Source organism: Nicotiana tomentosiformis, chromosome 11 (genome assembly GCF_000390325.3).
Source record: "Nicotiana tomentosiformis chromosome 11, ASM39032v3, whole genome shotgun sequence".
Taxonomy (NCBI): domain Eukaryota; kingdom Viridiplantae; phylum Streptophyta; class Magnoliopsida; order Solanales; family Solanaceae; genus Nicotiana; species Nicotiana tomentosiformis.
The window spans coordinates 18,703,755-18,715,704 of record NC_090822.1 but is presented as its reverse complement, the minus strand read 5'-3'; the positions used below and the strand labels follow the sequence as shown (position 1 = coordinate 18,715,704).

Sequence of the window (11,950 nt, the reverse complement as noted above, 5' to 3'; positions counted from 1 at the left end):
AGAAGATTAAAGTAGTGCAGAGTTGGCCCAAACTGTCTTCAGCCACTGAGATCTGGAGTTTCCTTGGTTTGGTCGGGTATTATCATCGTTTCGTAGAGGGTTTCTCATCTATTGTTGCACCTATGACCAGATTAACCAAGAAAGGTGCTCCTTTCAGATGGTCCGAGGAGTGTGAGGCGAGCTTTCAAAAGCTGAAGACTACTTTGACTACAGTCCCAGTGTTGGTGTTGCCTATGGGCTCGGGGTCTTATACTGTGTATTGTGATGCGTTACGTGTTTTCCTTGGCATGATGTTGATGCAGGACGGTAGGGTGATTGCCTACGCGTCTAGACACCTGAAGACCCATGAGAAAAAGTATCCGGTACACGGCTTGGAGTTGGCAACCATTGTTTATGCATTGAAGATTTGGCGGCATTATCTGTACGGTGTCCCTTGTGAGGTCTTACCGACCGCCAGAGTCTACAACATCTGTTCAAGTAGAAAGATCTTAACTTGAGGAAACGGAGGTGGTTTTTATTGCTTAAGGACTATGATATCACCATTCTATATCATCCCGGGAAGGCCAATGTGGTGGTCAGTGCCTTGAGTTGAAAGGCAGAGAGTTTGGGTAGTTTAGCATATCTACCGGCAGCAGAGAGGCCATTACTATTGAATGTTCATGCCTTAGCCAACCAATTTGTTAGATTGGATGTTTCGGAGCCCAATCGAGTTCTTGCTTGCATGATTTTTCGGTCTTCTCTATATGATCATATGAGAGAGAGTCAGTATGACGACCCTCGTTTGCATGTCCTCAAGTGCATGGTTCAATACAATGATGCCAATGAGGTTACTATTGGAGATGACAATGTGTTGTAGATGCAGGGCCAATTATGTGTGCCCAATGTAGATGGGTTGTGTGAGTTGATTCTTCAGGAGGCCAATAGTTTGCAGTATTCCATTCATCTGGGTGCTGCTAAGATGTATCAGAACTTGAGACAATATTATTGGTAGAGGAGGATGAAGAAACACACAGTGGAGTATGTATCTTGGTGCCTAAATTATCAGTAGGTGAAGTCTGAGCATCAGCGGCCGGGTGGTTTGCTTCAGAGACTTGAGATTCCTGAGCGGAAATGGGAGCGTATCACCATGGATTTCATTGTTGGGCTCACATAGACTCAGAAGAAATTTGATGATGCTTGATTGTGGATGGGTTGACCAAGTCGACTCATTTCATTCTGGTAGTGACTACCTATTCTTCAGAGCAGCTGGCTCAAATCTATATCCATGAGATTGTCCGAGTTCATGGCGTGCCGATATCCATCATCCTGACTGGGGTACGCAGTTTACATCACGTTTCTGGAGAGCCGTTCAGCATGATCTAGGCACACGGGTTGAGTTGAATACAATATTAACCCCCAAACGGACGGACAGTCCGAGCGCACCATTCAGATATTGGGGCATATGCTTTGTGCATGTGTTATGGATTTCGAGGGTTCTTGGGATCAGTTCTTACTGCTTGCGTAGTTTGCCTACAACAACAGCTACCAATCAAGTATTCAGATGGCTCCGTATGAGGCCCTATATAGGAGACAATGTCGTTTTCTACTTGGGTGGTTCGAGCCAGGAGAAGCTAAGATATTAGGCACTGATTTGATTCGAGATGCCTTGGAGAAGGTCGAGATGATCCAGGATCGGCTTCGTACATCCCAATCTAGACAGAAGAGTTATGCGGATTGAAAGGTTTGCGATGCTGCATTCATGGTTGGAAAGTGAGTCTTGCTCCAGGTTTCACCCATGAAGGGTGTTATGAGGTTCGGGAAGAAGGGCAAGTTGAGCCCTAGGTATATCAGACCTTTTGAGATCCTTGAGAGGATTGGTAAGGTGGACTACAAGCTTGCATTGCCACCTAGTTTATCTGTGGTTCATCAGGTGTTCCATATTTCTATGCTCCAGAAGTATTATGGTGACCCGCCTTATGTTTTAGACTTCACCACAGTACAATTGGACGAGGATTTGACTTACATTGAGAAACCTGTGGCTATCCTAGACGGACGGGTCCGAAAGTTAAGATCACAGAACATTGATTTAGTGAAGGTTGAATGGTGGGGTCATCCAATTAGGGAGGTGACCCAAGCACGACATGCGGAGTCAGTATCCTCATCTATTCACCACTTCAGGTATGTTCTTATGCACGTTCGAGGATGAATATTTGTTTTAAGATGGGGAGAATGTAACCACCTGATCAGTCATTTTGTGTAATTACATCCTGTTACCCCTTTTTTATGCTTCACACATGTGTGTTTATGATTGTATGACTTGCGAGGTTGGTTAGTTTCGTTCTGGTAAGCTTTCGGGTTGATTTGGACCCCTTGATTCTTGACTTAGAAGTTTGAATTATAAATGTTGACCAAACTTTAACTTTTGTGAAAACGACCCCAAAACTGTATTTTGATGACTCTGATAGCTTCGTATTGTGATTTCGGACATGGGCGTATGCCCGGAGTTGATTTCAAAAGTCCGTAGGTTGATTTTGTTGAATTTCCAAAATTTATCAATTTGAAGTTGAAAAGTTGACCGTAGGTTGACTTTTAGCCATCGAGCTTGGAATTTGATTGTGAGACTTTGAATAGGCCCGTTATGGTATTAAGAACTTGTCTGCAAAATTTGGTGTCGTTTGGACTTGATTTGATAGAATCGGACGTTTAGTTGTAACTTTAGAAATTCTTGAACTTCACTTTGAAATTCATGTGTATTAGTGTTTGATTCATAGTTTTAGATGTTATTTTTATGGTTTGATCACACGACCGAGTTCGTATGATATTTTTAAACTTTTGTGGAGGTTTGGGTTGAAGCCTCGATGGCTCGGATGAGTTTCGGACATGTTCCAGAGTGTTTTGGACTGAAATTTGCAAACTCTTGTGTGTGGTGCCTCTGGTGTCACAATTGCAAACACCAGGGTCATATTTGCGACCTTAGCAAAGAACCCATAGGTATCGCAATTGTGATGCCTTGGTCGCATTTGCGAAGAGGTCTTGGGTTGGTCTAGGTTCGCAGTTGTGATGGTCTTCTTCGCTTTTGCGAGGACAACATGGTTCACAATTGCAAACCCATCTTCGCATTTGCGAAGAGCTTCCTAGGACTGTTAGTTCCAAAATTGCGAGATTTTCTTCACAATTGCGAGGGTTCGCTAAGCAACTGAAGATAATGGCTGAAAGTCGGGATATGTTCTCTCATTCTCTCATTTTTTAACCCTAGACTCGGTAGGAGGTGATTTGGAGAGAGGATTTTCATCTACAAGCTTTGGGTAAGTGATTCTAATCTAGTTCTAATCATATTCCATCAATATATCTTAGGTTTTAACATCAAAATCATGTGAATCAAAGTGAAAATTTGTGAGACTTTGTTAAGTTTTTGAAAAATAATAATTTCAGTTTGGAGAGTCGATTGGGACTCGGATTTTGGAACTAATCACATATATGAACTTGTGGGGTCATGGGAAGTCGGAATCTACCGTTGGACCCGGGTTTTGACCGGGCGAGCCCCGCTTTGACTTTTGTTATTTTTTTGGAAAAAGTGTAAAGATCATAGCTTTATCTATTGAAATTGATTTTCCTTGCATTGTCAGATGATATTAAGTCAATTTTAGTTAGATTTGAGCCGTGTGGAGGCGAATTTAGGGAAAAAGCTATTTTCAAGAGTTGAATTGGCCTAGTTGAGGTAAGTATCTTGCCTAACTTTATGTGGGGGAACTACCCCTTAGGATTGATATTGTTTGATCCATCTGTGCAATGTGAAAGCCGTGCACGCAAGGTGGCAAGTGGATACACAGGTTGTACGTGTTCTTTAACATGTTTAGACTACTTAGACTCTGTCACGACCCAAAATCCTAACCTGTCGTGATGACGCCTATCTCGATACTAGGCAAGCCAAAAATCTCGATGAACCACAACTTCTTTTACGTCTGAAAATATAATATTTAAATAAAATCTACAAATCTTACAAATACTGATACAACCACTCCCAAAACCTGTCACTGAGTACATGAGCATCTAATATGGATACAAATCTGGAACATAAGGTCTATAATAGTCTAAAACCAAAATAAAGTAAATAAGGAGATAGGGAAAGAGAGACAAGGTCTGTGAAACAAGGCAGCTACCTCAAAATCTCCTGAAAATCCACTGCGCGAAATGATCAACACCCGCTATGTCCGAAAATACCTGGAGCTGCACACGAAGTGCAGGGTGTAGTATGAGTACAACCAACTCAGCAAGTAACAATAATAACTAAGGAACTAAAGATAATGATGAGCTACACAGTTATAGTTCACTTTCAGTAATTCCAGCAAAAGAATAGACATGCTTTCAAATCCGGCAGTTTAAGTTAAATCAATTTTATACAGTTCAAGTTCATGTAATTCGGATATAAAATCTTTCAGAGATTTCACAACAATGACAGATAGCAACCAAGTGCATCAACAAATGCAAAGCAAGTACAACCTCTCAAGCAACAGTCACTCAACTCATCACTCGGATCTCAGCCCTTAACACTCACACTCAATGGATACCCGTGCTCACAGGGGGTGTACAGACTCCGGAGGGGCTCCTACAGCCCAAGCGCCATAATCTGCACGGACAACTCACGTGCTGCACGGACAACTCACATGCCATAATATCCTTACCTCACCGACAGGCCCTTGGCCTTACTCGGTCCTCAACCTCACTAGTCTCTCGGGCTCTGAGAAATCACAAAGATCAGCCCAAACAAAGATAAAATAATACATCAACAAATATCAAGAAAGACTAAGGTATGATACGGAAGTAAAATCATGACTGAGCACAAGATAGCAATTAGCAAATAATTCAACAAGTACGTGACCTCTGTGGGTCCCAACAGTACTATCACATAGCCTAAGCATGATTTCTAACATGATTTACAGTCAAATTTCTTCAACACATAGAGAGCATATAGATAATAACAAGTTATTCAACTTTACAGTTTCACGGGATGGACCAAGTCACAATCCCCTCGGTGCACGCCCACACGCCCGTCACCTAGCATGTGCGTCACCTCCAAAATAATCACATGACACAAAATCCGGGGTTTCATACCCTCAGGACAAAATTTAAAACTGTTACTTACCTCAAGCCGTGAAACTCTTATTCTGCAATGTCCTTTCCTCGTGAATTGGCCTCCCAACGCCTCGAATCTAGCCATAAATAATTCGTTTCAGTCAATAAAATTCATTGGAATTAATTCCATAAGAAAATGCTAATTTTCCATAAAAATTCAAATTTTAGCTCAAACATTTCCTGTGTGCCCCATGTCTCAAAACTCGACAAAAGTTACAAAATTCGGAAGCCCATTCAACCACGAGTCTAACCATACCAATTTTATCAAAATTCGACCCCAACTCGACCCTCAAATTTTCAATTTAAACTAAGAGGGTTTTCAAACTTTTCCAACTTAATTCACCAATTAAATGATAAAAATAACCATGGATTCAGGTTTAACCAATATTGAGTTAGGAACACTTAACCCGTTATTTTCCTTGAAAAACTCCCGAAAATCGCCTCTTTCTGAGCTCAAATCCGTCAAAAATTGAAAATGGGACGAAGTCCCATTTTCAGAACTTAAACTCTCTGCCCAGACATTTGCTCTACGTGATCGCGAACATTCCCATGCGATCGTGAAGCACAAATGCGTGATTTCCATTTTTGCCCAATTTCCTCTACGCGAACGCAACCTTTTTCACGCGTTCGCGAATAACAAACTCACATAGCTACGAGATCGCGTCCCGCTTTACGCGATCGCGAAGCACAAAATGTCACTGCCTCAAATTAACCCTACGTGATCGCAGATATCCCTATGCGATCGCGTAGAACAAAACCCCCACTGACCAATTAAGCCTACGCGATCGCAGACGCATTCAGGCGATCGCGTAGAAGGAAAACATCATCAAATATCAAAAATTCCAGTAGTTGTTCAAGTCCAAATTTTTGATCCGTTAACCATCCAAAACTCATCCGAGCCCCTTGGGACCTCAACCAAATATACCAACAAGTACTAAAACACCATACGGACTTAGTCAAACCCTCAAATCACCTTGAACAATGCTAAAACCATGAATTACACCCCAATTCAAGCCTAATGAACTTTGAAATTTCTAATTTTTACAAACGACTCCAGAACCTATCAAATCTCATCTGATTTACCTCAAATTTTGTGCACAAGTCATAAATGACATAACAGAGGTATTCCAATTTTCAGAATTGGATTGCAACCCCAATATTAAAAAGTCAACCCCCGGTCAAACTTTCCAAAAATTCAACTTTCGGCATTTCAAGCCTAATTCTTCTACGAACCTCCAAATAATTTTTCGGACACTCTCCTATGTTCAAAATCACAATACGGAGCTATTGGAATCATCAAAATTCAAATCCAAGGTCGTTTACACATAGGTCCATATTCGGTCCACTTTTCTAACTTAAAATTTTAATTATGAGACTAAGTATCTCATTTCACTCTGAATTCCTTCCGGATCCGAACCCACTAACCCAGTAAGTCATAAAATAACTATGAAGTATAAATTGAACAGTAAATGGGGAAACGGGGTTATAATACTCAAAATAACCGGCTGGGTTGTTACTGACTCTTTCCATGCCTTAATTTAAATGGCATATCATGTTCTAAATTCTCATAGTCAATTTATTCTTACTTGTGTTAGTCTATACATGCCATAGGTGATTTCATTAACACTTGTTCTACTTCCTAATTGGTAAACTGTTCTCATGCTTTAACTGAACTTGATGCCTCTATTATTGTTTTATGTTATATCTTTCATTATTGATTATCATTATTTAAAGTTATTTTTCATGTTATCTCTTTTATTATTGATTATCATTATTTGAAGTTATTTTTCAGGTTATCTCTTTCATTTTTTATTTTAATTACTTGAAGTTATTGTTCGTGTTACCTTCTTCGTTGTTGATTTCTATTATTTGAAGTCATTGTTGCCCATTATCTCTTTCATTATGAGTATTCTCATTTAATATCGTGGTTATACATTATCTTTCTCATTGTTGAAGTTGAAGCTGCGAAAGTCGTTATCACGTTGAGGCAAAATTGTTATTGTTGAGACATCTTCCTTGTTGAGCATTTTACATTCATTCTTGTTATTAATATCCTTGTACACATTGTGGTGGATCCATGGTATATTATTGTGAAAATATTGATATTGTTGATTGTTGACAAGTTATGATAAATGGGTACTTATGGTGTTAGTTATTATTGTGATGTGATATTAACGCGCATGCAACAGTATAAGGCTTTGGGTTAATGTACATGCGGCGGCATAAAGTGGGACTTATGTACGTGTTGCTGTAGGAGAACTACGTGAAGCCACATGGTGTCATAAGGTGGGCTAAAATACATGTAGCTATTTTGGGAAAACGCCTTTTAAAACGTATTTCAAATGTAAGGCTCAAGCGGTTGTATAAGGAAAGATTGTGATTGAAAGTGTGAAACAAGAATACGAGGCGGTACCTCGGTTGTGATTCTTATTGTACACGAGGCTTTTTGATTATGGTTGTTTATCTCATGTTGCAAAGAGTTTTGGTGGAAACACTTCTTATTGTTTTGTTTTTCTTTGTTCTATCAGTTATTGTCCGTATATGATCATTGTGGTTCTCTTTAATTGATTTTCTTATTTTACTTCCATTCTTACAATTCCGGTATTAGTTTATGCTATTCACTTGTTTTGTATCAGTTATTTCTCCGCCCTCCGTTATTTATCCTTTTTACATTTTCGTACTGTTTATTTATATCCTAGTAGGTGTCTTGACCCAGTCTCGTCACTACTCTACTGAGGTTAGGCTTGATACTTACTAGGTACCGTTGTGGTGTAATCATACTACGCTTCTGCACATCTATTTACGCATATTAAGGTACGTCTGCTCGTGTCGGTCGTTAGTGATCATCTGTTAGCTTCTTACGGAGACTTCAAGGTATCCTTGCTCGGCCTACGCAGGTCTCAGAGTCACCTTCCTTTACTCTTTACTACTGTTGTATTTTTCATTCAGATAGTGATGTACTAGACACTTTAGCTTACTGTGTAAAGCTTATGACTTAGTTCCACTAGTCTTGGGAAGTGTATTGTTGTTGATTCTGTTTTCAGAAGTTTATATCAATTATTCAGCCTTGTTTTAGTATTCTATCAATTATTACCGTCAAGTTATTATTAACTCTTAAGCTTACCGATTTGTAGAGACTAGGTTCCATTACGACATCCTACAGAGGGAAATTGGGGTCGTGACATCCTCACTCTCTCCCTCTCAGTAAGGAGTAAATCTGCATGGCGAGCTAGATTCACATATCGGGTCTCATACTGGGTCATAGTCATGCTACCCTGCTAAAGGCTCTCGAACTGCCTGCGGTACCCCTCTGAGAGGAATAAACTTCTCCAAAAGTAGCTACAAAAACTGATCCTAAGTGTGTGGAAGTGAACCTACTGGTCTGCTCCGCACATAATCCTACCACCATCTCTTAGCCGAATCGGTCATCTGAAACACTACAAAGTCGACCCCATTGGTCCCAAAAATACTCATGTTGCGCAACACCTCGTGGTAACGGTCCAAATAATCTTGTGGATCCACAGAAGGTACACCACTAAAATGAATAGGAAAGAGTTTTGTGAACTTGTCCAATCTTATTAATCCCTGAAAAGACATCGCGGGCCTCTCCCCGGTCTGTGTAGCAATAATAGGTTGAGCCACTCCAACTGGCGGAACTACTGGAGTCTGATATATGGGAGCCATCTACTCCGGAGTGTGAGTAGTTGGAGTCTGTGCTCCTCCCCTAGCCTGTGAGACGGTTGGTGCCACCAGAAATGCACCGATATGTGCTACGCTCTCCATAAGGCCCACCAAACGGACTAGAGCATCCAGAAGTATGGGGGTCACAATAAACCCCCAGGGACCTAAGCTGGTCTAACTAGCACGGTATGAACAGGAACCTCCTCCTCCTGCTCGATTTGAGGCTCCGAAATAGGTGTTGCAACACGTGCTCTAGGCTGAGCTCCGCCTATGACTCGGCCCCTACCTCAGCCCCTGCCCTTATCTCTGGTAGTGGCTACAACAGGGGGCTCCATCTCTTTCCAGACTATAGATGTCGTGCGTGTTCTCACCATCTACGAGAGACAAAAATGGAATGATTCAAACATCAGTGATAGAAAAAAGTCGCACGATAGAGAAATAAAGAAGCAAAAATTTCCTAAAGCTTTATAGCCTCTAGAAGATATGTAGAGATGTCTCCATAGCGATATTCCAGACTCTACTAAGCTTGCTGATGACTCGTGAGAACTAGGCAACCTAGTGCTCTGATACCAGCTTTTTACGACCCGAAATCCCACCCTCGGGACTGTGATGGCACCTCACATTTCCCCTTCCAGGCAAGCCAACATTAGCTAGATTACTTGACCAATTTTAACAAATTCGAAATAAAATATTAATAAAAATAAGCCAAAATAGTATGAAATAAAGTAATTAAATACTAATGACGATATCTAAATATCTCCAAAAATCTAGTGTCACAAGTACATGAGCAACTAGAACGCTACATATATGGTTTGAAACAAAGTACAATTGTTTGAAACTAGATAAACAGTAGAATAGATAAAGAAGGGGACTTCAGGGTTGCGAACGTCGTGCAACTATACCTCAAGGCTCCAAATGTGGCTGAATCGAAGCAGAACACCACTTGACATCGTTGGGATTAACACCAGTTTCTGCACAAGAAGTGCAAAAGTATAGCATGAGTACAACCGATCAAATATACTCTGTAAGTGTCGAGCCTAACCTCGACGAGGTAGTGATGAGGCTATACATGGAGCAACAAAATAACGGATAGTACAATTAAAACATTAACTAGAAGGCAACATGCAAAAATAGGAATATCATAAGAACGGCAAGTACGGAACCACCAAATAATATATTTCGAAATAAGCAACAATGAAATCAAGTAATTCACCAATACGGGAATCAAATAAGGCAAGGAGATAAAAATGGCATGGCATCACCCTTCGTGATTTTACTCTCATTCTCACCATGTAATATCATAAATAAAATGGCACGGCATCACCCTTCTTGCTTTTACTCTATTTCTCGCATAATATAATAAATGGTACTGATCAGTCAATGGCAATGCATCACCCTTTGTGCTTTAATCCTCTCAATATCTAGTATAAATGGTAATGAATGCAAATAAGGTATGACAACACCCTTCGTGCTTTTCTCTCTTCCTCACCAAGCAATAACATAAATTCAAGATAGCAAAAATATGGTGGGAAGCAATTTCTCTTCAATTATAGTGCCATGATCACAAACTCGAGTTTCAAAATTTCCAACATCTTTAAAGTGAATAATAAATATGAGGCGGATAATTAAAGAAGTAACAATCTAACCTAAGCATGAAAAACATAGGCAAAGAAATAACATAATATAATAAAAACAATTTCCGCACACATGCTAGGACCCAATAACAACGTATATATACTCGTCACCTCACATATATGTCGTCCTCATACTTAATACACGTACCAAATAGATCAACAAGTTTTAATCCCTCAAGTCAAGGTTAACCACGATACTTACCTCACGCCACAACCAAATCAATGCTCAACTGTGACTTCTCCTTTAGAATTAGCCTCCAAACCAATTGAATCTAACCAAATATAGTTCAAACAATTCAAAATAGACTTTAGAAACTATCCACGAGTGAAAAAGATTCAATCTTTAATGATTTTGGAAAAAGTTAACAAAAGTCAACTCTAGGCCCGCTTGGTCAAAACCCGAGATTCCAACCAAAATTTGATTATCGATTCGCCCCCGAGCCCGGTTATGTGATTTGTTTTGAAATACGACCTCAATTTGAGGTCTAAATCTCAATTTTATAAAATTCTCAATTTCTATCCAAATCCCTAATTTCTACCATAGCAATCCTAGATTTGATGTTACAATATCATGAATAGTAATGGTGAATTGAAAGAAAGTGGATTAGAGTTGCTTACCAATGATTTTGGGAAGAAAAGTCTCTTGAAAAATCGCCTTTAGAGTGTTTAGGGTTGAGAAATGGTGTACAATTAGCTGGTCCCAATTTTTCCATCTTTTACCCAGCTGCAAATGTCGCACTTGCGACCATCTCAAATGCGAAGCAAAGGTCGTAAATACGAACCCTGCCTCAGAAGCCCAAAGTAGCAAGTGCGACAAAATGTTCGCAATTGTGAACTGACTCACCTTCGCAAATGCGGACAATTTCTTAGCAATTGGGAAGATCACCCCTCAGAATAATAAGTTACACATGCGACTCTGAGATTACAAATGTGACCCTGACTATTCGCAAATATGAACTTATTCCTTGCAATTGCGAGATCATCCAGCCCATGCTCGCAAATGCGAACTATTATTTGCAAAACGAGGCTCACAATTGCAAGCCAAACCTCGCTAATGCGAGATCTGTAACTGAACAACAGAAATAAATATTGCACCAGCATTGCCCAACTAATCTAAAATGCATCAGAAACCCACCCGAGCCCCTCGTTCTCCCACACAAGTGTAATAACATCATATGAACTCGCTCGCGCGTTCCAATCACAAAAATAATATCTAAAACTACAAATTGAACCTCAAAATGAATGAAATCAACTCTGAATTGCACCAAAATTTACAGACAAGTTCCAAATAGCAAAATGGACCTATGCCAAGTCCCAAAATCAAAATACGAATCCGGTATCCATAAAGACAAACTACGGTCAAACCTAGGTGATATTTTATACTTCAATACCACACAAGAGGGGAGGGCGATTTGTGTGGTGTCTAATGTTTTGTGTGCACGGATTATAGAAGGACCTGGTTCTTCTATATGTTCCTTATACTACTGTTGCAGAATAATAAATGCAGAAAGTAAAGAGCACAA

General features: G+C 40.0%; 1 protein-coding gene across 1 annotated transcript; it reads left to right on the top strand.

The window, feature by feature from the left end:
- The first annotated feature begins 1,774 nt into the window (after window positions 1–1,774).
- On the top strand, window positions 1,775–3,609 carry LOC138901100 (uncharacterized). Its single transcript, XM_070188833.1, has 2 exons — window positions 1,775–2,157; window positions 3,606–3,609. Exons 1-2 carry the CDS (start codon window positions 1,775–1,777, stop codon window positions 3,607–3,609), a joined length of 387 nt encoding a protein of 128 aa, XP_070044934.1.
- Window positions 3,610–11,950: the final 8,341 nt, after the last annotated feature.